The sequence below is a fragment of the Mirounga leonina genome, unplaced genomic scaffold (assembly GCF_011800145.1).
Source record: "Mirounga leonina isolate KUSES-001 unplaced genomic scaffold, KU_Mleo_1.0 Mir_129, whole genome shotgun sequence".
Classification (NCBI taxonomy): Eukaryota; Metazoa; Chordata; class Mammalia; order Carnivora; family Phocidae; genus Mirounga; species Mirounga leonina.
In genome coordinates this window covers 19475803-19503096 of record NW_023270323.1, presented here as the reverse complement: position 1 = coordinate 19503096, position 27294 = coordinate 19475803, and the positions used below count along the sequence as shown (strand labels likewise).

General features: G+C 38.8%; 1 protein-coding gene across 1 annotated transcript; it reads left to right on the top strand.

Annotated features, from left to right (window-relative positions):
• Positions 1–813: 813 nt before the first annotated feature.
• On the top strand, positions 814–6225 carry CXCL13 (C-X-C motif chemokine ligand 13). Its single transcript, XM_035005560.1, has 4 exons — positions 814–999; positions 2784–2916; positions 5802–5882; positions 6171–6225. Exons 1-4 carry the CDS (start codon positions 936–938, stop codon positions 6223–6225), a joined length of 333 nt encoding a protein of 110 aa, XP_034861451.1. The 5' UTR covers positions 814–935.
• Positions 6226–27294: the final 21069 nt, after the last annotated feature.

Below are 27294 nucleotides of genomic sequence, written 5' to 3'. Positions count from 1 at the left end.
TTTTTTAATCAAAGAGCTCCTAGCAAGGGAGTTAAGACTATGGACTCATTGTCCTCATGGGCTATTTTGCAGGATCAAAGCCAAATTGCCCATATGCTTTGTTAAACAAAATATAATATTGACTTTAGATCTGATGAAATTTTCATGACACCCTCCACTGACACCTGTTTTCAAGCTTGAGAACCTGCATCCCAGAGATGGAAAGATTCTCTTCCTCAAAGCTGTTGCCTCCCTTCCTTCATCAAGACACATGCACACCAATGAAGAGACACACATTTGCCCCTTCCAGGATTTCCACAATGGTCAAATTACATACGTAATTATAGATTTCAGATAACAAAATAAAAGGTGGGAAATTCTGGTAGAAAAACAGTAACCTAGTCAGCATGGGAATCTGTACATAAGGAGACATTCATTAGATCTGCAAATATTTACTGAGCACCTGCCAAAGGCTAGACTCTCTTACAGGGGCGGGGGGCACAAGGATGTGCTCGACAGAGTCCCTCGTTTCCTAGATCACGTATTCAAATGTCATTGAGAAAGCCTGCTGACCCTTCAATGAGAGAAGCAATCAAAGCCACGATCCCAGAGAGTAATCCTAAAGAGAGTGCTGTGGAACCGCCAGTCTGATGTCTTTTCCCTCTCTCTCCACCCCCAAATTTCTGCAGCATCCCTACCATTTAGAGTCTACATTTTCAAGAACTATTTCATTATACTTATAGTACTCTGGAGCCAATTCATAAAATTTGCAAGAGGAGTTCAAAAAAAAGCAAGCTCAGCAGTATTTGGGGACTTTTAAAAATGATGACACAGCTAACCTATTGGAGACAAAGACAGTGGGAGGGCCCTCACTGGCCTAAATAAATACGAGTCTGTGTGCTCAGAGACCACAGTTTAGACCCAGAGCTGAAGTCTGAACTCCACCTTGAGGCAGAATGAGGTTCACCCTGGGATCTCTGCTGCTCATGCTGCTGGTCTGCAGCCTCCCTCCAGTCCATGGTGAGGACTTTCATGTAGCTTATCATTGTGCTTTGTGCAGAAATAGTCTTCAGCCATTTCTTTCTTTCTTTTTAATAGAAAATGGGGAGCAATATGACTGGTGGCGGGGAGACTACTCAATTGCTTCTAGATTTCTAAAAGTAATGTGCTTAGAGATTTAGAGGCTAGAAGCATGGTTGTTGTTAAGATTCTTATCCATAGATGGAGATACTGAAGTCCAGCATCCGTGTGACTTATACTTGGTTTGTCTATTCCTGGTCTTTTTTGGATTCAGCTCTGCTATAACTAATTCTTCCCGTGTATATCTTCTTTGCTCTGCCTTTCAACGCTACCCCTCCTGACTAAATTCTTTATAGGGTTTAAAGATAATTGACCTCAACAGGTTGGTCTCCTGAAGGGAATGTTTTGTGTAATTCTATACGGCTAGCTCTGACATGAGCCATTGTAAGCACAACACGGGTACTTAAGTACATGCTTTCTACAAAGAAGCAGACTTCCAAGTCCAAATGGGGTGACTATGTTTGTGTAAATAGACAAATATCTAGTTGAAGCTGTAAGTTTTTATACAGCTGAAGAAATCCGAAGCATGTGCAGAATGATATACTCTGCTCAGGCATCTGCTCAGGTGTAAAAGACGAATTTTTGTTCTTAAAGTTGCAAGCAATTGTTTTTCAATTGTTATTTTGCTTCACATGCTATTTTTATTCTTCAAGACCTTCATCTCTCTCTTCCTCTGTAAAGCTTTCCCATTGCCCTGGCAAGGTCCTCTGTTCTCATCATGCAGTTTGGATCTTGGGTGTGAAATAGAACATTCTGGGGCACCTGGGTGGCTCAGTTGGTTAAGCGACTGCCTTCGGCTCAGGTTATGATCCTGGAGTCCCGGGATCGAGTCCCACATTGGGCTCCCTGCTCAGCGGGGGGTCTGCTTCTCCCTCTGACCCTCTTCCCTCTCGTGCTCTCTGTCTCTCATTCTCTCTCTCAAATAAATAAATAAAATCTTTAAAAAAAAAAGAAATAGAACATTCTGTGACATTTTTAGTCTTTGTCCATTGGTTTCCTCCACCAAATTGTAAATGCCTTGAGAGCCAGGTCCCTTTTATTTCAAATACATGTCAAGCATGGTGGTAGGCACTGGGTTTAAAGAGGATAGAATTCATTAAAATACATGAGATAGATAACTTATAAAAGTATTTGGTGCTAATCACCAGTGTTGTTGAATAAAAATAATCTTGAATTTTTATTATTGGACTTTGGTTGGTAACGATTTGCAACTGATATGGAGGACCAACATATTACAAAAAACAAAAAATATCTTCCGTGGTATTTCCTTGGAGAGACAAAGGGGGGGGTGGTTTGGGCATGATAAGAACAATCCTGTTACAGCTTATTATTGCTCTGGGGACACTGTAAGGAATTCATATCTTTGGTTTTTATGTATTTGGAGGGAAGATCAGTTGACTTTATGCTGTATTAATTATAACTGAGTTTCAAGTCCCCAGAGTGGAGGTTCTCAAATTTTATTATATAGACAATTACCTGAGCACCAATATAACACTATCACAAATTTCAATAGGTGTGTTTTTAGAAAGCTGATTTTATTTTTAAGGTTTTGGTAGAAAATGTTTGAAAATAAGCCAAGACAAGCAGAAATACATAAACTAAAAGCATCTGGGTGAAAGTGCCGACTTGAAATTTTTAAATCTTCAAATGCACTGTATGAAAGATTAGTAATTAAAGTTATGCATTATATGCCAGGCGATTAAAATAACTGATTGTGTTTACAGGTGTTCTGGAGGCCTACAATACAAACTTAAAGTGTAAATGCATCCAAGAGACCTCAGGCATTATCCCGATCCACCACATTGACAAGCTTCAGATCCTCCCTCCTGGGAATGGGTGCCCAAACAAAGAAGTCATGTAAGTTGCAGAAGAAAAATTTATGTGATTCTTTTCTCCCCATGAAAATCAGATCAAATGTTGCCATATAGTATTTTTTTAGTATTGTTGACATACAATGTTGCATTCATTTCAGGTATACAACATAGCATTCTTATTCAAGAATCTCAGTGATTTCCTTTGAGAGTTGCTAACAATTCTCAAGCTAATAATGAGACTCAGTAATATCTGTTAAGTACCTATTTTGCCTCTGCCCTGAGCTAAGTGCTTTATGCACATTCACTCATCTTTAACAGCCCTATTAAGTTATGTCTAATGTTATCACTCCTCTACAGATGCAGAAACTGAGGTTTAGGGAGGTTAACTAACTGCCCTGAGGCATACCACTAGAAAGGTACAGAACCAGGACTCCACCCAGGTGTTCCCCCACCAAGCCTCTTCTCTCCTCCACCAAATTCAAATTGTCAGCAGAAACAGACACTTTGCTCCCCAGAAGTTAAAGAGCAAGAAAATAAGTATTCACAACAGTCCTTGGTCTGAACATCTATGTTATGGAACTGTCCTTTAGCCTTAAGATCAACTTTGAAGAGTTAGGCTAAGGGCACAATAGTGGCTACAAGAAATTCAATAGGTATTTTCTTTTACTGAAATGTTTCTGTGACCCTTCCTTTTCAGTGCTTTCAGAGAAATCTGTTCATACTTCTATCATAGCATTTTCCATGGCACATCAAATGAGAATTTACACATTGCATATAAAGCTCCTTGTATAGTACCTGGCACAGTAATAAATGTAATAAATGTTCAGTGAATGTTAGCTGTGATTATGATAGCATCACTGTGTTGAAACAATCAGGTTTGTGGTGTTCTCTCTTTCTCTCTCTCTCTCTCTCTCTTTCACTCCCACCAGAAAATAAGTTCTCTCCAGAGAAGGATCAGATTTATTTGTTTCTCTACTCCCAGTGCTTTACCCCTTACCTGGCATAGAATAGAGGTACAACCTATGTTGCATTGTTACACTTAATATTTTAAATACAGCCTACAGATCTTTTGTGTATCACTACTTGGAACTTTTATTTCTCCTTCTTTGATCTATCTTTATGAACCAAGCACCCACAATACCTTGAAGTATTAGGTATAGCATCTTTCTCAGGGCATCCCTGACTTCATTTTCATTAGCAGCCCTTCCCTTGGACTTCTTTAGACTTTTGATATGTTTGTAAGCAGCTACTTTTTGTTTGTCCCATTTTGCTATGTGCTTTGGGTCTCTCTCGCACTAGTTGGATTCAACTTGTAAAAAAGAAATATGGGATATTAAAAATATGTATGAAAATTTTTCATTAAAAAGGCATTGTACTTTCCCTAATGTCTTTACCAATGAAGGTTCTAACTAAACCACAGTTATTGTCCTCAAACTCAGAGATGTCAGTGAGCACTCGGTGGTATACACAACTGATGAATTGTTGAACGCTACATCTGAAACTAATGATGTACTATATGTTGGCTAATTTAATTTAAATTAAAAAAAAAAAACTCAGAGATGTCAAGTCTAACCATGACCTATTTGGGAGCAGTTCCTCTGGCTGTTTAAAAAACTGAGACTTTCTCTGTCTCTCTTTTTAAATTACATTCCCTCTACCATGCGTCATCTCTCACCTCTCAACCTGAGGAAGTAATGCACCCTAATTTTCTCTTTGTTAACTTCAATCATTTCGAAGTGACAAGAATTGGATTTTATATCTTCTCCCCAAATTTCTGTTTCTGAATTTTAATCAGATATAGAAACAAAAGCTGGAAATTATGAGAAACTCATAGCAATCGGGATAAAAATCCTATGAGTCCAAATGGTCAGAAATCTATTTTCCATCCTGAACTCAGAAACCAAATTGGAAGGTTCTGCCCAAGAACCCAACAGTGCTATGACCTCATACCTCTTTAAGGTTCATTTACAAGGGTAGTTTCAAAGCTAGATGGATGGATCCTTGCTATCTGCTATTTCATAACTAAGGTAAATGTGAAGAAATTGCTTTGTTCAAAGTCCACCCCAATAGAGAGTTGAGTGTCCCAGGGAACCTCACGTCTTCCACTGCATGTAAAATATTTGACACTGTGTGCAGCACTTGATAACCATTCAGATCCTGCGCATGTAGAGTGGTGGCTATCTAGAGGCAGATAACCTTCATTTGGATGCTGCTCTATCACTGCATTTGTTGTGCAGTCCTAGACAAGCTTTTTAAACTCTCTAAGCCTCAAGTTCCTCATCTGAATGTAAGGAAATAATAGTTCTCTAGCACAGGATTTGTGTGAGATTAAGATAATTCATGCTACCTGCTGAGCATAGTGATTGACACATTGTAAGTGCTTGATCAATATTAGCTAGTAATTATTATTGCTGCTTTTGTTGTTGTTGAATCTCTTAAAGCAGTGAAAACCTCACTAGAGGTTCAACAAAATGCAGATGTCACTCTCCCACATTAAATTTCATTGAATTTTTTTTCAAATAAAATTTTCTCAAGAGAGTGTTCTCTAGAGTTTATTTTGTTCTCCCAAGCTCAATGGACAAATACATTTTAAAGATATTGTGATACAGATTTCGAAGTGAGCCAATCTTGGGGTCAGCTATTTGGCCCACCTCCAACTCATGTAAAGACTGTCAGCAAAGCATTAACCCTTGACACTTGAGATTCTATAAACTTCATCTTCAGCTCCACTGGCTCACACATGACCATTCTGCAAATGCTTTCCTCATTCCTCAGACCTCACACTACAAATCACCTACTTCAGATCCTACACTGCCCACCTCCAATTTCACTTCATCCAGGAATACTTTTATACCCAACTCTTCTTAAGTGCAGGATTGACTAAAATGTAACACTGCTTTATTTTTATTTTTGTTTCCTTTCCCCCAGAATTTGGAAAAAGAATAAGTCAGTCCTATGCTTGAACCCTAACTTGAAATGGACACAAAGATTAATAAAAATATTACAGAGGTAAGTCAGGCATACAAAGGGTTTCCAGATTCCAACTTGTACTGAAGGGTTTCTCTTTATTGGGAAATCAAAATGGAGACCATTTTAAATTTATGAGATATTCCTAAGACAAATACCTATTCTTCACTATTATTACTTTTCAAATGAGTGAGGGTGACTGATTTCAGTAGCTCAATAAACTAAATTGGAAGCCAGTATGTACAATATTCCTTGTTTGACATCTTTAACAGAAAGCCAGTTTCTAGTAAGTCTCTAAACACGACTCCCTTGTTTTTGTTTTTATTATAGAAAAAATGCTACTTCAACTCGACCAGCTCCAGTGCTTAAGAGAAAGATCAAGTGATGCCAATATCCCCACTAAGGACACCTGTATTCCCCCGAACCTGCTCTGGGTTTTAGTTCTGTATTTGGATGAACCTTTCTGAGAAAAAGAACTTCTCCATATAAGCAAGCATGAAAATATATGTAAAATAACCCTGAGCAGCTTATGGAGCCAAGTTGGGCTTTTTGAAAAATATGGTACCCTATATACTTGGGCTTTGCATTCTCATTCATCACAGAGGAAAGTTTCTTTGAGGGTAGTTACTTAGTAATAAATCACATAGGTTTCTTTTAATAGTATATCTATTGCTTAGTGCTAAATTTTCCTAGAAAATAAGGGAATAAGAATTTAAACCTCAAATCTGAACATGTGGCTTGAGTTAAGAAAGAAATGATGGAATTCACTTCAATCATTTTACACTGTAAGAAAAGCAGGCTTCCATAAGAGACTTGAAACCTGCCTGGGAAACCCAGGGAACTTTATGAGACAGAGGGCTCTCATAGCTGATACCTTCCATTTAAAAGCTCAGTATTGAGAGAAATGGGGTCCTACTTTTAAGAGTTCTTTTATGAAATTTACTGTCATATGCAAAAACTAATAACATTCAATGATCCCCAGACTTAAACTCATAGAATATTCAGGAAAAGCATTTAAAAGCTGATGTTCAGATGTACTCTTTCATATATTTGCTTTAATGAACTTTTTTTACTCACATCGTTTGCACAGACTTTTTTTTTATTGGTCTCTGGTACCTGATTCTTTAATGCTTCTTATTAATCTAATGCTATTCAATAAACTTGAGTAAACATTTTACTTAATTATGAGCAACTCATTCTTAACAGAGCATTTGCTCAAATTTAGACATTCTCTGACTCATCACAATGAAAAGTAGGATTTCATCATATTAATTTTTATTTGCATGATGCTTGCCTATTACAGAAGATCTAAATTATGTGGCAATGGGTGAGTGAAGTTGTTCCTGATATTAACACAGTGAGAAAATGCTTGCCTGTGAGACCCTCTTTTCCTTGATATACTCATTATTTCCTCCAGAAATCTCCAAACTTTTACCAAAACCTATTTTCACTGTCTCATTATACTGATTCTTAAAATCTCCAATATTTCCTTTGACGAAGTTTTGCACTGGGTTTGACAAACAGAAGAAGATCCTTAAACTCCCATTCCCTCCTTCCCTGGATGCAGCCTGGCTCTCCCAGCGGGCTGAGCTTCCCTGTCCTAGTGCCCCTCACTCCCCTTGCCGCTTTAGGGGGCCCCACTCCAGCATGCCCAGGTTTGAAGCTCTATCTGGCTCCTGCTTTCATTTTTCTCTTTTTATTTTTTTCTTTATTTTTACTAAATAGATTTCTTGGATGGAAGTAAAGAGAACCTATGCATCCTACATTTTCTGTTGTCTACAATTCAGTGTTTATTTCTTTATCACACACACAAGGGATTATAAAATGCCATCAAAATCCTGTATTCTAGCATTTTTCAGATTTCTACTTTTAGAGGTCATGAATCATATCACTCTTTAGTTTTATTTTGGTCTTCTTTGAGAATGCAGCTAGATGAATATTCAGGATCCTCAAATAAGAAATATTACTATTTCATATGAGGCAGGTACTGTTATCTTGATAGCCACTAAGAGCCCTCATTTTACAGAGGTAGAATTTGTTAGTTACACAGGGGTTAAGTAACTTGCTCAAGGCCATACAGCTACTAAACAACAAACCAAAATTCAAACCCAGGCAGAGTTCACACTTCTAATCACCACACCATGCTGACTCTATATGGAGTAGACATCACCAGCTGCATTTTACAGAGCAGAAACTGAGGCAATAAGACATTTACTTGCCCCAAATCACATAACTAGTAAGAGACAAAATCAGAATTCAAACCCAGAGCCTCCTGACTCCTAAGCAAATGGTCTTAATCATGACACCATACTGCCTAAAGTTTGCTTATCCCTAAATGTATTTCTTACCTCAGCCCTTTTGTCCACCATCCTTTTCAGGGCCAGCCAAAGCCTGAGAAAGTTCAAGCCACTCCTGGTTGAAAGGGCAACATGAAGACAGTGGGCAAATGTGGGATGAAGAGCAAAACAACAGGGCCAGGGAGGGTTCCCAAACTTGTTTTTCTTGCCATACAAGTAGCCGCTTCTCAAAGTCACAGTAGATTTAGAGGTATTCAGCCTGATTTGGGACAGGGATCTTAACCCACAGTTAAATGCAGGATGACTTGTTGAGTCAGTTAATGGAGTGTCTGAGGAAAAGTGATCATTAGCTGATCTGAGCGGGTTTGGGTTCAGGAAGGGAGAATACTGAAACAGTAAGATAGACTTTAGGTAATTCATGGCCACATACATACAAAATACACATACATATTAATTAAAATCCAAAGTAAAATAGAACTGAAGAGAAAAAAGGTAATGCTGACCAAAGCAGGATGTTCAACTCTGGGAAATGGAATGCAGGATCCAGAAGGCCAAGCTACACAGGGAGCTCTTAGTAGCAGAATGCAGGGATCCTCTAACAAAGTGAGTTGAGCCTCAATTGCTCTGCTCAAAACTATCTGACAGTAGAGGCCCAGGGAGGAAAAGAATTTTTCTCAAAGGTAATCCTAGTCATGAGGGCTCCAATATGACTCCGCCTGATGCTAATTAACCCCCAAAGGCCCCCACCTCTTAATACACTGAAGGGTAGAGTTTCAACATATGAATTTTGGGGAGACACAAACATTTGGTTCATTACAACCCCAGATCCTGTTCTGTTCTTGTAATTTTGCCTTTTCCAGAAGGTCGTATAAATGGACTTACACAGTATGCAACCTTTTTTGACTGGCTACTTTCACTTTGCATAAGATTTTTTTTATTTTTTTAAATTAACATATACTGTATTATTTGTTTCAGGGGTACAGGTCTGTGATTCATCAGTCTTACACAATTCACAGCACTTACCATAGTACATACCCTCACCAATGTCCATCACCCAGCCACCCAATCCCTCCAACCCCCCTCCATTCCAGCAACCCTCAGTTTGTTTCCTGAAATTAAGAGTCTCTTATGGTTTGTCTCCCTCTCTGGTTTCGTCTTGTTTCATTTTTCCCTCCCTTCCCCTATGATCCTCTACCTTGTTTCTCAAATCCCTCATATCAGTGAGATCATATGATACTTGTCTTTCTCTGACTGACTTATTTAGCTGAGCACACATCCTCTAGTTCCATCCACGTCATTGCAAATGGCAAGATTTCATTTTTTTTGATGGCTGCATAATATTCCATTGTATATATATATACCACATCTTCTTTATCCATTCATCTGTTGATGCACATCGAGGCTCTTTCCATAGTTTGACTATTGTGGACATTACTGCTATAAACATCAGGGTGCACATACCCCTTCAGATCGCTACAATGTATCTGGGGTAAATACCCAGTAGTGCAATTGCTGGGTTGTACGGTAATCCTATTTTCAACTTTTTGAGGAACCTCCATACTGTTTTCCAGAGACTGCACCAGTTTGCATTCCCACCAACAGTGTAGGAGGGTTCCCCTTTCTCCGCATCCCCGCCAACATCTATTGTTTCCTGACGTGTTAATTTTAGTCATTCTGACTGGTGTGAGGTGGTATCTCATTGAGGTTTTGATTTGGATTTCCTTGATGCTGAGTAATGTTGAACACTTTTTCATGTGTCTGTTAGCCATTTGGATGTCTTCTTTGGAAAAATGTCTTTTCATGTCTTCTGCCCATTTCTTTATTGGATTATTTGTTCTTTGGGTGCTGAGTTTGATAAGTTCTTTATAGATTTTGGATACTAGCCCTTTATCTGATATGACATTTACAAATATCTTCCATTCTGTCAGTTGTCTTTTGGTTTTCTTGACTGTTTCCTTTGCTGTGCAAAAGCTTCTTATCTAGATGGAGTCCCAGTAGTTCATTTTTGTCCTTGCTTCCCTTGCCATTGGCGATGTGTCTAGGAAGAAGTTGCTACAGCTGAGGTCGAAGAGGTGGCTGCCTATGTTCTCCTTTAGGATTTTGATGGTCTCCTGTCTCACATTGAGGTCTTTCAACCATTTGGAGTCTATTTTTGTGTGTGGTGTAAGGAAATGGTCCAGTTTCATTCTTCTGCATGTGACTGTCCAATTTTCCAAATACCATTTGTTGAAGAGACTGTCTTTTTTCCATTGGACATTCTTTCTTCCTTTGTTGAAGATTAGTTGACCATAGAGTTGAGGGTCCATTTCTGGGCTCTCTATTCTGCTCCATTGTTCTATGCGTCTGTTTTTTGTGCCAGTACCATACTGTCTTGATGATTGCAGCTTTATAACAGAGCTTGAAGTCTGGAATTGTGATGCCACCAGCTTTGCTATTCTTTTTCAACATTCCTCTGGCTATTCGGGGTCTTTTCTGGTTCCATACAAATGTTAGGATTATTTGTTCCATTTCTTTGAAAAAAGTGGATGGTATTTTGATAGAGAATGCACTAAGTGTATAGATTGCTCTAAGTCACATAGACATTTTCACAATATTTTTCTTCCAATCCATGAGCATGGAATGTTTTTCCATTTCTTTGTGTCTGCCTCAATTTCTTTCATGAGTATTTTATAGTTTTCTGAGTACAGATTCTTTGCCTCTTTGGTTAGATTTATTCCTAGGTATCTTATGGTTTTGGGTGCAACTGTAAATGGGATGTACTCCTTAATTTCTCTTTCTTCTGTCTTACTGTTGGTGTATAGAAATGCCACTGATTTCTGTGCATTGATTTTATATCCTGCCACTTTACTGAATTCCTGTATGAGTTCTAGCAGTTCTCAGGTGGAGTCTTTTGGGTTTTCCACATAAAGTATCATATCATCTGCAAAGAGTGAGAGTTTGATTTCTTCTTTGCCGATATGGATGCCTTTTCTTTTGGCTGTCTGATGGCTGAGGCTAGGACTTCTAGTACTATGTTGAATAGCAGTGGTGATAGTGGACATCCCTCCTATGTTCCTGACTTTAGGGGGAAAGCTCTCAGTTTTTCCCCATTGAGAATGATATTCACTGTGGGTTTTTCATAGATGGCTTTTACGATATTGAGGTATGTACCCCCTATCCCTACACTATGAAGAGTTTTAATCAAGAAAGGATGCTGTACTTTGTCAAATGCTTTTTCTTCATCAACTGAGAGGATCATATGGTTTTTGTTCTTTCTTTTATTAATGTATCACATTGATTGATTTGCAGACATTGAACCACACTTTCAGCCCAGGAATAAATCCCACTTGGTCATGGTGAAAAATCCTTTTAATGTACTATTGGCTAGTATCTTGGTGAGAATTCCTGCATCCGTGTTCATCAGGGATATTGGTCTGTAATTCTCCCTTTTGATGGGGTCTTTGTCTGGTTTGGGGACCGAGGTAATGCTGGCCTCATAAAATGAGTTTGGAAGTTTCCTTCCATTTCTATTTTTTGGAACAGTTTCAGAAGAATAGGTATTAATTCTTCTTGAAATGTTTGGTAGAATTCCCCTGGGAAGCCATCTGGCCCTGGGCTCTTGTTTGTTGGGAGATTTTTGATGACTGCTTCAATTTCCTTACTGGTTATGGGTCTGTTCAGGTTTTTTATTTCTTCCTGGTTCAGTTTTGGTAGTTTATACGTCTCTAGGAATGCATTCATTTCTTCCAAATTATCTAATTTGCTGGCATATAGTTGCTCATAATATGTTCTTAGATTTGTTTGTATTTCTTTGGTGTTGGTTGTGATCTCTCCTCTTTCATTCATGATTTTATTTATTTGGGTCATTTCTCTTTTCTTTTTGATAAGTCTGGCCAGGGGTTTATCAATCTTATTAACTCTTTCAAAGAACCAGCTCCTAGTTTTGTTGATCTGTTCTACTGTTCTTTTGGTTTCTATTTCATTGATTTCTGCTCTGATCTTTATTCTCCTGCTGGGTTTAGGCTTTATTTGCTGTTCTTTCTCCAGCTCCATTAGGTGTAGGGTTAAGTTGTGTATTTGAGACCTTTCTTGTTCCTTGAAAAAGGCTTGTAGTGTTATATACCTCCCTTTTAGGATGATTTTCCTGCATCCCAAAGATTTTGAACAGTTGTGGTTTCATGTTCATTGGTTTCCATGAATTTTTTTAATTCTTCTTTAATTTCCTGGTTGACCCATTCTTTCTTTAGTAGGATGCTCTTTAGCCTCCATGTATTTGAGTTCTTTCTGACTTTCCTCTTATGATAGAGTTCTAGTTTCAAAGCATTGTGGTCTGAAAATAGGCAGGGAATGATCCCAATCTTTTGGTACGTGCTGAGACCTGATTTGTGACCTAGGATGTGATCTATTCTGGAGAATGTTCCATGGGCACTAGAGAAGAATGTGTATTCTATTGCTTTGGGATGGAATGTTCTGAATATATCTGTGTAGTCCATTTGGTCCAGTGTGTCATTTAAAGTCTTTATTTCCTTGTTGATCTTTTGCTTAGATGATCTGTCCATTTCAGTGAGGGGGGTGTTAAAGTCCCCCACTGTTATTGTATTGTTGTCGGTGTGTTTCTTTGCTTTTGTTATTAATTGGCTTCTATAATTGGCTGCTCCCATGTTAGGGGCATAGATATTTACAATTGTTAGATCTTCTTGTTGGATAGACCCTTTAAGTAGGATAGAGTGTCCTTCCTCATCTCTTATTATAGTCTTTGGTTTAAAATCTAATTTGTCTGATATAAGGATCGCCACCCCAGCTTTCTTTTGGTGTCCATTAGCACAGTAAATTGTTTTCCACCCCCTCACTTTCAATCTGGAGGTGTCTTTGGGTCTAAAATGAGTCTCTTGCAGACAGCATATTGATGGGTCTTATTTTTTTATCCAATCTGATAGCCTGTGTCTTTTGATTGGGGCATTGAGCCCATTTACATTCAGAGTAACTACTGAAAAATATAAATTTAGCACCATTGTATTGCCTCTAAGGTGATGTTACTGTGTATTGTCTGTGTTCCCTTCTGTTCTATGTTGCTTTTAGGCTCTCTCTTTGCTTAGAGGACCCCTTTCAAGATTTCTTGTAGGGCTGGTTTGGTGTTTGCAAATTCTATTAGTTTTTGTTTGTCCTGGAAGCTTTTTCTCTCTCCTATTTTCAGTGACAGCCTAGCTGGATATAGTATTCTTGGCTGCATATTTTTCTCGTTTAGTCCTCTAAATATATCATGCCAGTCCCTTGTGGCCTTCCAGGTCTCTGTGGATAGGTCTGTTGCCAATCTAATGTTTCTACCATTGTAGGTTACAGACCTCTTGTCCCGAGCTGTTTTCAGGATTTTCTCTTTGCTTCTGAGACTTGTGAGTTTTACTATTAGATATTGGGGTGTTGACTTATTTTTATTGATTTTGAGGGAGGTTCTCTGTGCCTCCTGAATTTTGATGCCTGTTTCCTTCCCCAAATTAGGAAAGTTCTCTGCTATAATTTGCTCCAATATACCTTCTGCCCCTCTCTCTCTTTCTTCTTCTTCTGGGATCCCAATTATTCTAATGTTGTTTTGTCTTATGGTATCACTTATCTCTCGAATTCTCCCCTCACGATCCAGTAGTTGTTTATCTCTCTTTTTCTCAGCTTCTTTATTCTCCTTCATTTGGTCTTCTATATCACTAATTCTCTCTTCTGCCTCATTTATCCTAGCAGTTAGCCTCCATTTTTGATTGCACCTCATTAATAGCCTTTTTGATTTTGACTTGGTTAGATTTTAGTTCTTTAATTTCTCCAGAAAGGGATCCTCTAGTATCTTCTATGCTCCTTTCAAGCCCAGCTAGTATCTCTATAATCATCATTCTGAACTCTAGTTCTGATATCTTACTAATGTCCATATTGATTAGGTCCCTGGCAGTCAGTACTGCCTCTTGTTTTTTTGTTTTTTGGGTTTTTTTTTAGGTGAGTTTTTCTGTCTTGTCATTTTATCCAGAGGAGAATAGATGAATGAGAGAACAAAATGCTAAAAGGGTAACAAGGACTCCAGAAAAATATAAACAAATCAGAAGAGACCCAGAACCAGGGGAAAAGAAAGGGAAAAAGAAAAAAAGAATAGGATCAAGCTGGTGAATAGGACAGAGCCCCACAGTAGATTTTGGGTGGATTTTGGTCTGTTAGAAGAAATTGCCTCCCAAAATTTTAAAAAAGAAAAACATATATACAAAAATAAGGGTAAATACGATGAAGGGATGGAATATGACTGTAACGATGAAAATTAAAAAGAATTTTAAAAAAGGAATTGATACGATAAGAAGTTGGTTGAAAAAAGTGAAAAACAATTAAAAAAGAGAGAGAGAATGTGTCAGGTGGGAGACTAGGACAAAGTCATACACTAGATTTAGGGTATATTTTGCTCTGTTAGAAGAAACTGTATCCCAAAATTTTAAAGAAAGAAAAACTTATATATATATACAAAAAATAAGGTTAAATACAATGAAGGGATAGAATATGACTGTAAAAATGAAAATTAAAAAAAATTTTTTAAAGGAATTGTTAAGATGTTGGTTGAAAAAAAAAAGAAAAATTCAACTAAAAAAATAGAAAAAGAAAAAAATAAAGAAAATTTTAAAAATTAACTTTGAAAGACTAAAGAATCACGGGGAAAAGCCATGAATTCTATGTGCTGTATTCCCCTAGCACTGGGGTTTTGCCATTCTCATTGATCAGTAAACTTGGTCGTGGCTGGGTGTTCTTGTGGATCTTCTGGGGGAGGGGCCTGTTGCAGTGAGTTTCAAATGTCTTTGCCTGAGGCAGAATTGCACCACCCTTGCCAGGGGCCAGGCTAAGTAATCTGCTCGGGTTTGCTCTTGGTAGCTTTTGTTCCCTGAAAGCTTTCCATACAGCTTGGAGGATGAGAATGAAAATAGCGGCCTCCCAGTCTATGACCTAGAGGAGCTGAGAACTCGGGGCCCCACTCCTCAGTGAGCCTCCAGAGAAAAGCAATCACTCCTGTCTTCCTGGTCTCAGGCCACACTCCGTGCTCACCTGGCCTGTGACTGAGAGTTTCTATCTCTGGCACACGACCCCATTTGGAGTCTCCAAACCCAGCAGATTCCTGTGGTGCTTCCTCCCCTCCCAGGGGAGGAAAGGGAGTCTCCCCGGATCTGCTGCTTCTTGGGTCCCTACTGGAAGAGCAGTGGCCCAACTGTGCTGCAGATCACAGTTTATGGCAACCCCGAGCTGAGAGCCCACTCCTCAGCTCTGTCTTTGCAGCCAGCCTCCCTTCGCTGATACCTGGGAGCTCTGCCACACTCAGGCACCCCCAGTCTTTCTGTGACCCCAAGGGTCCTGAGACCACACTGTCCTAGCGAGTGTTCCACCCCCCGCTTAGCGACCTAGTGACGTCCCTCAGCGGAGCAGACTTCTAAAATTTCCGATTTTGTGCTCTGCTGCTCTATCACTTGCTGGTAGCTGGCTCCCTCCCCCCACTGTCTATCTTCCCATATATTGCCTCGGATTCACTTCTCCACATGTCCTACCTTCCAGAAAGTGGTCGCTTTTCTGTTTATAGAATTGCTGCTATTCTTTTCTTCGATCTCCTGTTGAGTTTGTAGGTATTCTGAATGGTTTGATACCTGTCTAGCTGAATTCCTGGACCAGACGAAATTTAGTTCCCCTACTCCTCTGCCATCTTGCTCCTCCCCCCACCTACATAAGATTTTGATAACATAATTCATCGTGTTATTGAATGCATCAATGGTTTATTTTTTGTTGTTGCTGACTCCTATTCCATTGTATGGATATACCACAGTTGATTCATTTACTAGTTGATGGACACTTGAGTTGTTTCCAGTTTTTGACTATTATGAATCTGTTTTCAACATTCACACCCAAGTTTTCATGGGAACATATGATTTTATTTCTCTTGAGTAAATACCTAGAAGTGAGATTGCTGGGTCATATGGTAGATGCATATTTAACTTTATAAGAAGCTGCTAGACTGTTTTCCAAAGTAACTCTACTATTTTGCATTCCCACCAGCAATATATGAGAATTTCAGTTCACATCTTTGCCAGCACTTGGTATTATTAGTCTTTTAAACTTTAAGTATTTTAGTAAATGTTTAATCTCTTGTGATCTTCCTATGTATGAATTAATTAAAATGGCTAATGATGAGCTATTTTTAATGTGCTTATTTCAGATCCATACATTTAGATTAGAAACCTACCTTACATGAAAGACTTTCCCCATTGAATTACATTGGCAAAATTGTCAAAAAAGAAATTGACTAGGTATGTAGGGTTCTACTTCTGGATTCCTGTTTCATGATCTATATGTCTACCTTCCTTCCAGTACCATGTGGTCTTGATTAGTGGAGGTTAATAGTAAGTCTTAAAATTCAGTAGCAGGATGCTTCCTACTTTGTTCTTTTTCAAAATTATTTTGGACCCATGTCCTTTGCTTTTCCATATGAATTTTAGAATCACCTTGTCAATTTCTACCCCCTAAAATGATTTTGACTGGGATTGTATTGAATCTTATAGATCTATTTGGAGAGAATTTGCATTTTAATGATACTGAGTCTTCTAGTCATGAACATAGTACATCTCTCCATTTATATAAAATTTCTCTACTATTTCCAGCAATGTTTTGTAGTTGTACACATTCAGATCTTATAGTCCCCCCAAACCAAACCATGAGCTATAACCAATGAAGGACAATCATATGAAGGAGCAAGACAAACAGTTCCTTATTTATCATCTATATCATTTGGGAAGTGGTCAGATGTGACTTCTAGCCCAACTTCAATTGGACAGTATTTCTCCCTCCTTCACAGAAAAGTAGTAAATCACTTAAAGTGGTAAGATGGGACACATTCTTATTCCCCCTGCTAGATCTACAAGTCTACCCAAATTTCCTCCTTTATCAATTCCCTTTTGCTACATCAGAGTAGGCACCTCTTCTCCACATTCCTCCATGGCCAATCCCTCTACTGTGTTTTAAATCTCAGCCCCTCTTACCATCTCAGGAGCCAACAACTATCCTTTTGTCCTCTATAATCAGCCACTGCCTCCTAATTAGTTCCATCCCCATACCATTTAAACATATTTTAGTCTCTCCCATCTCAAAAACAAAAACAAACAAAAAATTCTTCCTGGTCCTCTTCTGACTATTGTCCCGCCCCTTTCTTTACCTCCATCACAGCCAAACCTCTTGAGTTGTCTATACTCAACGTCCCCATTTCCCCAGGTCTCTCTCTCTGTAGCACCCTCCAGATCAGGCTTTCACTCCCTCACTACCCCTAAGACAACTGTCAGTAAGGTCATCAATGACCATTGTAGCCATATCATTCAGCTATTTCCACCAAAGTGCTATGTAGCTCAGTGGCTTACAACAAAAGCATTTATTTCTTGTTCACGTGTCTTTAGTTGAGTTGAGGTTCAGCTGACAAGAGTGAGTTTGGGATTGATTCAGTCTATTTAGTTCAGGTCTATTCCATATGTCTCTTATTTGGGGGGGATCAGATGATACTCAGGGCATATTCTTCTCATGGTGAAGGCAGATGCAGAAAGGAGGTGAGCAAAAATATGCTATGCTTCCATGGTTGAGGCTCAGAATTATCAACCAGTTTCTTACAGTCACATTTTATTGGCCAAGGCAAGTCATATATCCTTGCCCAATATCAGTGGGGCAGAAAGTTTATTTCAACCTTTAGTGGAACTGCAAAACCATATGGCAAAGAAGATGAGTACAGGGAGAGGTAAAGAATTGGGAACAGGGCGCCTGGGTGGCTCAGTCATTAAGCTTCTGCCTTCAGCTCAGGTCATGATCCCAGGGTCCTGGGATAGAGCCCCACATCAGGCTCCCTGCTCAGCGGGAAGCCTGCTTCTCCCTCTCCCACTCCCCCACTTGTATTCCCTCTCTCGCTGTCTCTCTCTCTCTCTGTCAAATAAATAAATAAATAAAATCTTTTTAAAAAAAGAATTGGGAACAATATTAAATCTGCCACAGTTGGCAAGTACAATGATCAATGTTTCATACTCATCTGATGGAACTCAATTTTTCAGGAAAGGTGGACTAGTGCAGTTACAGTCTCTCCCCTTGTCACTCAGAACAACACACTTCTGGATTTCCTCCTACCTTTCTGGCCACTCCTTCTCAGTCATATTTTCAGGCTCAGCCTTCTCTCTCTAACCACTCAATAATAGAGAAGGTGACTTTGTTCCTCTTTTATCTTCATATCCTTTCTCTCCAAGAGCTATCTAAGACCAAGTTTTCATTACCATGTAAATACTAATGACTCCCAATTTTTCATCCCTGGTTCTCTTCTGAATTTCATTCCATTCTACCCAAATGACTCTGCTATATCTCCACTTTGGATCTTGCAAAGATACTTCAAAAACTCAATGTCAAGGACCAAAATTCATGGTCCAATTCCAGCACTACCTATCTCAGTGACAGCTCCACAATTGTCCAAATGTGCAAGATGGAAAACTTGGACTCATTTAAAAATTCATTTTCAATCACTACTAGCTCCATATCCAATCCATAACAAAACCCAGTTGACCTATTTCAATAAATATTCCCCTAATCTGTCCACACCCTCCATTTTTATCAATACCCTATGCCAAGATGCCATCAATTCTCACCTGAACCAATTAAATAGCTTAAAGTTGTGTGTATCCTCCACCCTCTCTGATGCCTCTCTATAATGTGCTAAGGTGATCCTTACAACATGCACATCAGATGATGTCACTCCTGTTTCATTTCTAAGTTCAAGGGTAATTTCCTCAGGAAAGCCTTCCATGTCCTTCCAGCCTATTTCAGATCTTTTGTCATATGTTCTCATAGCGTATCTCTTTTCCTTAAGAAGATTTACCTCAGTCTAATAATACATTGTTAGTGTGACCATGTAATAAATATATATGTCCCCTCATTAGGCTATAAACTCCATGAGATCAAGAACTATGTTTGGTTTTGCTCATCCTGTATCCTTAGCATCAGTTATGGCCTGGAACATAGTAGGAGTTCAAGAAATATTTGTTGAATGAATGAATGCCTTGTAATTGTCTCATTTATTATTATTTATAATACTACAAAAATAACTTTTCACATGTTAATCCTATTTCTCTAACTGGATTAAAAATTTCTTGGAGACAGTGAGTCCAATTATTGTCTCTCACACAGCATCCCAGATATTGAATAAAGAACTTTTGTGCAAAACGAAGAGCATCTTGTATAGCACATAATTTGTTTGGAATATTTAGGAAATAATTTTTTTTACCATAATACCTAGAATATATGACTAGGAGAAAGTAGGATCTAACTACATTTGTAACTACCACTGTACATCTGAACATGCTGGCAGATTTAAATCAATTGGTAATTGTCATTGAAATTTAATATAATTGTGTAATATTAAGATCTTCCAGTTAAATTCTTATTAAATTAGTAAATTTTAAATAATAAAACTATGTCATGATATTAGAGCACTAGTATTTTTCTAGGATACTACTGGGAAGAGCAAAATTAATAATGAATACATTCTCACTATAAATTTAAAATGACTAACTTTTATTAAATTCTTACTTGCTGTATCATTTAGGATCCCATTAGGAAACAGCATGCTCAGCTGGAACCTGAAGAGAATGCAATAAACTACTTCAGAGGTGTAGACAGGATTAAGGGAACCAATAAAGAATGTTGGGGCATCCAAGGACCAGTAACCATCCTGTCTTTAACTCCACTCTAAGCCAAGAGGTGGGAAGGAGAAGAAGGAGGAAGGGAAGGAAATGGTATTATGGAAGGTTTTTTTGGAGATCTGCAGGTTGGAAGCTAGATTGCCTGACAAAAACCATAGGCATGGAGGGATCAGTCACAAGAACTGAGTATAAACAAGGAGTGGAAGAAATAAATTCTTCTACCTCTGTTTCCTCTCATCCTCGGATCTCCTTTTCATATCCCATACCTAATTGACCAAGCACATCCAGCAAGGGTCAGATGAGGAAATTAAAGTTCAGAGAGATTAAAAAGTTTGCCCAGAGTCACACAGCAACTAAATATCAGTTCTGGTATTTGAATCCTAGCAGGTGGACTCCAAATACCATAATCTCATTTATTATTTTACATGTGCAGTGGAGGACTGTCTCAATTACAACTCATTATAATAAAAGTTAATGAAGCCTACACACATATGTTTTCATCATATATTCCACTATTGAAAAGAATTGCTCATTCCTATGGTAGATAACCAATGTGACTTGCAAGCATTTTTTTTATCCGAATGATAGACTCTTTCTTTGAAATATGAAAATTAAATAAATAAATAAATAAATAAATAAATAAATAAATAAATATCTTATATTTCAAAATTTAGGGGGCTAGAAGACCCAGAAAAAAATCCCTGATTTAGCACCCACTCTTAAGTAGATAATGGGACTAACATCATTCTCCCTCAAAGGTGGGTGATGAAGAGGGCCACCTCTCCATCACTGCCTCCTTGGCCTGATCCTTTCTGTTGATCTCTGGGCAAGACTCTCAGCAGGGCTTCCAGCTCTGTCTCTGAAACAGCCTCTGGTCTGGAGGCCCTTCTGTTTCTTGTCCACTCCTGAACAGTGCCCTCCCCACCAATCCAGAAGCTAGCCTAGGACCCTCTGAGAGCATTTGGGTAACCTCACAGGGCTCTGTAGCTCTTTTAAGGAACTTCTTCAGCATCCCCTAATGGTTAGCCCCCAAAATACCGTGATCCAATTGAAGACAGGCCGTGAGAGAGGTGACGTTAACTCTGGGTACAAATTCCCTGCTTCCTTCTCCATTCAGAGTGAGACCCCCTAAGAGTATCTCCTAGGAATCACAGACAGGTATCTCCCAGGGATCACAGACAGAGTCCTCCAACCAGCAACATCAGCATCATTTGAGAGCATGTTAGAAGTGCAGAATCTGAACCAGAACCTGCATTTTAACAAGACTCCCAGATGATTTATATGCAACTAAAGCTGAGAAGCTCTTTCTTTTACATTTCTCCCTGCCTACTCACTGCAGAAAGACAATATGTAATCAAATCTGAGGGCTGAACCATAATTCCCCCAAGCTAGGTCTGCAACCAGGGTAAGGATGAAAAGAGGTAAAGTCAGAAGATCTTGGATCAAAATTTGTCCTACTAGTGATTAACTGAAATATAATTAATTTCTGAGTCACACTAGTCTAAATTTTCAGATGAAAATAATATCTACCCTTTAGGGAACTAAGAATAAAAACATTTTCAGATCAGCTACATGTAACTTGGGATCATTTATGGGATTTGTAAATTCCAGGAAGTTGGGATTATTCTTCCATTTAGAATGTTATTCCACTGGTCTCCTACAAATAATTATGTTCGACCTTTTGAGTTTAAGCCTCTACTGGCATCCAGTGGCAGATGGTGCAATGTGGCAACATCAAACTCCCCAAACATGGGAATTTAGTGTACTCTAGAACTGATCCAGGAAGTTAGGGCCCAGCACCAGCATAGGACTCACCATATGACCTCCAAAATAGAGACTAAAGAGAGAAATAGAAGAAATGTGCTTAAAGTCCAATGTCAGCAGAGACCTGGGGCACCTTTGGACTTATTGATCTGAGCAAGAAAATTTATACCAGGTCATTATTAGTTGCCAGGTGCCAAGCTAAAGAAATATGTGCTCAATGTTCTACTCTGCATCATTTCAAATTAGATGTAAAATAATTGCTGAGACTTCAGTCAAGCTGAGACCCACTATTCAGTAACAAGAGACTTCATCAAGATAAAAAAAACTTCACAGTGAAGAAAACAATCAACAAAACTAAAAGGCAACCTTTGGAATGGGAGGAGATATTTGCAAATGACATATCTGATAAAGAGTTAGTATACAAAATATTTAAAGAACTTAACAAACACAACACCCAAAAAACAAATAATCCAGTTTAAAAAGGGGCAGAAGACATGAACAGACACTTTTCCAAAGAAGACATACAGATGGCTAACCAACACATGAAAAGATGCTCAATATCACTCTTCATCAGGGAAATGCAAATCAAAACTACAATGAGATACCACCTCACACCAGTCAGAATGGCTAAAATTAACAACACTGGAAACAGTGTATGTTGGTAAGAATGTGGAGAAGGGGAACTGTCTTACACTGTTGGTGGGCATGCAAACTGGTGCAGCTACTCTGGAAAACAGTATGGAGGTCCTTCAAAAAGTTAAAGATAGAATTACTCTAGAATCCAGCAATTGCACTACTGGGTATTTACCCAAAGGATACAAAAGTATTAATTCAAAGAGATACATGCACCCTGATGTTTATAGCAGCATTATCAACAATAGCCAAATTGTGGAAAGAGCCCAAATGTCCATCAACTGATGAATGGATAAAGAAGAGATATTATATACACACAATGGAATATTACTCAGCCATGAAAAAGAATGAAATCTTGCCATTTGCAATGATGCAGATGGAGTTAGAGAGTATTATGCTAAGCAAAATAAGTCAATCAGAGAAAGACAAACACCATATGATTTCACTCATATGTGGAATTTAAGAAACCCAACAGATGAACATGGGGGAAAAAAGGAGAGGCAAACCAAGAAAAAGACTCTTAACTATAAAGAACACACTGACGGTTGCTGGAAGGGAGCTGGGTTGGGGTGGGGATGGGTTAAATGGGTGATGGGTATTAAGGAGGGTATATGTTGTGATGAACACTGGGTATTGTATATAAGTAATAAATCACTAAATCATATACCTGAAAGCAATATTATACTATATGTTAATTAACTGGAATTTAAATAAAAACTTGGAAGAAAAAAACATTTCTAACATACTTTGTAACAAACAGCAGGTTAGTTCACTCAATTTCCTTACCTAAATCATGCTTTAAGTCTTTCTATTTGCTTTACTTACATGTTCTGCCCTTTCTGCCTCCAACCTCCTGAAAGTAAAAAAAATGAAGAGAAAAAAAAAAAAGCACACTGATTCTTGCTTTCAATAAAGGAGATGTTCCATTTATTAGATATCCAATATCTATGGATGGCCATAGATATTCCATTTTTAGCATGGTCAGTGTCCCTGATATATTATCATGATGTCCACAAAGCCAGAAAACATTTTTTAAAATTTTGCCTGACATCTAGTTTTGAAAGTTGTGGTACGCTTTATTGTTAATTATAATGTGTAGACTCTCTGCCTAGGAGCAACTTCAAAGAATTCCATTTGGGAAATATAAGCACATCATTTTAAAGAATTAAAGCATCTTCCCACATTTTCTTATGTAGGATAACCTCATATGCAGATATACTTTTCACTAAAGTAAATGAGAATCTGAAAATCTCAATTGCAATGAGGGCATAGACAGGTGTTTGTTTAACAGGACTCACTATGCCACAATCACTCTAATCTGGATTCTAGTCTTTGGAGGTTTTTTTTTTTTCCCTACTTGTTAAAAGTAAAAGTTTTTAAACCTTCCTTATGCATGCTCCCTTTTATTATCCAACTACCCTTAGATGATTAATGAAAGTGAGCTTTTTTTCCTAAATACTTCTTAGAGAGACTCTTGAATGTCTGACCTCAACAGGCCACTCCTGAAGGAGCTCACCTGGTGGCTAGGTGAAGAAAGTGGTCGTGTCCACCTCCAGTCCATGTTGTGGTGCTTCTGTGTAAAAGGCAGGTAGGGTGGTTCCACATTCTATGAATGCCTGTGATTTCTGGAAATGCTGGCCAGTTCCAAACTCTACTGACTGGAAGGGACCTTGAAGTTCCCTCTAAGTCTCTTGTCACAATGAGAAGAACCAGGAAGGCACTTTTTTTTCCTGGCAAAAGCTAAAATTCCAAGGAAGATTAAAATTGAGGAAGTCTTCTCTTTTTTGGCCCTCTTAATTGTCCATGTGCTCCAGCTCTGCATTCTTGAGTTCCTCAGAACAGAAAGGGAACCTCGGTGTTAGTCTATGACTAGTAAGATCATCCAGCCAATTCAAAGTGAAAAATTTATGTAACTTTGGAAAAACCTTGGCCAAAATCTGAGGTTGGTTTTTGGCAATGCTAAACTCAACATATATTAACAACACAAATGCTTCTTTGTGTTCTGCAACCGTGGGACAAGCCGTAGATGTTGACATCAAGCATTAACTTTTATATCCAACCTGTGGAGTTGGTGGCAGAGTGTGGCATCTTACCAAAGGCAAAATGACAACTTGCTTGTACATACACTGTATATACTTATAGTTTTTTTTAAGTCCTTATTTTGTATCATCTCAAAATGTGAGTGAAATCCTGGAAGCAACTTTTCTACTGTCTGCTTTGTTTGTCCATAATCCAGTACTTACAAGACAAAGAACAATTTCTCCAGGATTGCACTTCATCCTGTCCATTTTTGAGACAGAAATACTAAAATGAGAAACATGCGTGTCACTCTCTAGCTGTACATTGAAAAAGTTTTCTTTTTTTGGAAAAGGTTTATTATTGAAAATGAAATCACTTAGGACTTCCAAGGAAGATGGCAGAAGAGGAGGATCCTGGCTCACCTCATTCCACAGATACAACTAGATAACACACTTGTCAGTGTAAATAACCCAGAAACAACCTGAAGACTAGCATAACATACTCTCCAGAGCTAAATGTAGAGAAGAGGCCATATCAAGGAGAGTAAAGAGGGTAGAGATTTGATCAGGAATGAAATGGACCCATGGGACTGTCCATGGGAGGGAGGGTTGCTGTGGCTGTGGAGAAGGGAGAGGAACAGACCCCACACCAGGCACTCCAGTCATGGGGGAACTGCACTGGGAAAATGAATCCCTATAATATTTGGCTTTGAAAACTAGAGGGGCCTGGCTTTGTGAGTTCTTATAGACAGCGGGGTTTAGCACCTGGAACTTAAAAAAAAAAAAAAAAAGCAGGCTTGGTTCTGAGAGAAGCAGGAAGGTGAAAGGAAGCTGAGCCCCTGCCTTTAAAGAGATAGCACAACAAAAAGCCCTGCAGAGATACAGCATAGACGCAACAGTTTGAAAAATGCCTGGGATATATGGGAAGGAGAGTCATATACTAATCTCAGAGTGTGTGCCAGAGGGACATTGATCTCTGGGAAACTTCTCCAAGAGCAAAGGAGCTCATGGGAACCATTTCCCTCCCCCAGTCCCCAGCCTAGATACACAGACACATGTGGGAATGAGCACAAACTCTTTCTACCTAGTTTGTTAACAATGCTCCCATCCCCATGTGTTTTATGGATCTGCCTCCTCCGATCCAGCCATCCTCACCAAGAGTTTTCCCAGGCAGCTGCAGGTATCTGCCCAAAGTGGACATAAGCAGAACTCACTGGCACCACATGCCCTGTCTCTGCCCTTCAACACGCCCTTGGCAGGAGTCCATCCAAAGTGGCGCCACAAGCCTGGCAGTATGCAGGCAGCCCCAACAGGGGCCAGCACCACTCCAAAGTGACTCCTGCCCCAAGAAGAGGTGGAAATAACCATAGAGACCAGTCTAATTTTGGCCCCAGCAATGGGCTATGGGCAGACATCTGCTCTGACTGCAAGCCCCACCCACCAACAAAAGCCTCTCAAGGACAACACAGGGAGAGTACCCTGAAGCTCTGGCAAACATCTGGTCTGACCCAACTCAAACCCAAGGTGGCCCCAGACAGGACGATTAAAGCACAGGGCCCAAAATTTACCCGCAAAAAGCAAAGAGAGCCATTGACTGGACTAAAGGCAAAAGTGGCTTAGCCACAACAGTGGGGCACATGCAACACACATAGGCGACACCCTTGAAGTGCCAGGTTCTGGTGAACAGGGGAAATTGCACTGCAGGGCTATTCTTCATAAGACCACTGCTCTCAAGAGGAGGAGATGTAGCAGACTTTCCTAACACAGAGAAACAGACACAAAGAGTTAGATAAAATAATACAGAGGAATTGTCCCAAATGAAAGAACAGGACAAAAATCACAGCAAGAGATCTAAATGAAACATATATAAGTAGTATGTCTGATAGAGAATTTAAAGTAATGGGCATAAAGACATACAGTGGACATGAGAAAAGAGTGGAGCATCACAGTGAGATCCTTTACAAAGAGATAGAAAACATTAAAAAGATCCAATCAGAGATGAAGAACTCAGTAACAAATTAAAAATCCACTAGAAGGAATAAATAGTAGACTAGAGGAAGCAGAAGAATTGATCAGTGACTTGGAGGACAGAGTAATGGAAAGCAATAAAGCTGGAGAGGAGAGAGAAAAACCAATAATAAAAAGTGAAAATAGATTAAGGGAACTCAGTGACACCATCAAGCATAATAACATTTGATTATAGGGATCCCAGAAGAGAGGGTAGAAAATTTATTTGAAGAAATAATAGCTGAAAACTCCCCAAATATAGGGAAGGAAACAGAAATCTAGATCCAGGAGGCATGGAGAGGCCCCAACAAAATCAACTCAAGAAGGTCCAAACCAGGACATACAGTAATTAAAATGGCAAAAAGTAGTGATAATGAGAGAACTTTAAAAGCAGCAAGAGATTATTTTTGCTTTTGTTTCCCTTGCCTCAGGAGACATATCTAGTAAGAAGATGCTATGGTCAATGTCAAAGAGGTGTTCTCCTCTAGGATTTGATGGTTTCCTGTCTAAGATTTAGGTCTTTAATCCATTTTGAATTTATTTTTGTGTATGGTGTAAAAAAGTGGTACAGTTTCATTCTTTTGCATATTGCTATCCAGTTTTCTATTGGGACTTCATCAAAATAAAAAGCTTCTGCAGGATGTAAAGTATGACACCATATACCTAAAACAGGTGGAGGGGGGAAGGAGAGAAGTAAAAATTTTCTGTTTTCAGAATGGGTTGCACTTAAATGACCATCAACTTAGTCAATAAAACTAAAAGGCAGCCTATGGAATGGGGGAAGATATTTGCAAATGACATATCTGATAAAGAGTTAGTATACAAAATATATAAAGAACTTACACCCAAAAAGAAAATAATCCAGTTTAAAAAGGGGCAGAAAACATGAATAGACATTTTTCCAAAGACATACAGATGGCAAACAGACACATGAAAAGATGCTCAACATCAGTCATCATCAGGGAAATACAAATCAAAACTACAATGAGATACCACCTCACACCAGTCAGAATGGCTAAAATCAACAACACTGGAAACA

Excerpts from the sequence above, each read along its gene's own strand:
- CXCL13 (XM_035005560.1), top strand. The coding sequence starts at position 936 with ATGAGGTTCACCCTGGGATCTCTGCTGCTCATGCTGCTGGTCTGCAGC. Across the intron at positions 1,000-2,783 it reads CAGCCTCCCTCCAGTCCATG|GTGTTCTGGAGGCCTACAAT; the intron begins GTGAGGACTTTC and ends TTGTGTTTACAG. Across the intron at positions 5,883-6,170 it reads TTAATAAAAATATTACAGAG|AAAAAATGCTACTTCAACTC; the intron begins GTAAGTCAGGCA and ends TTTTTATTATAG.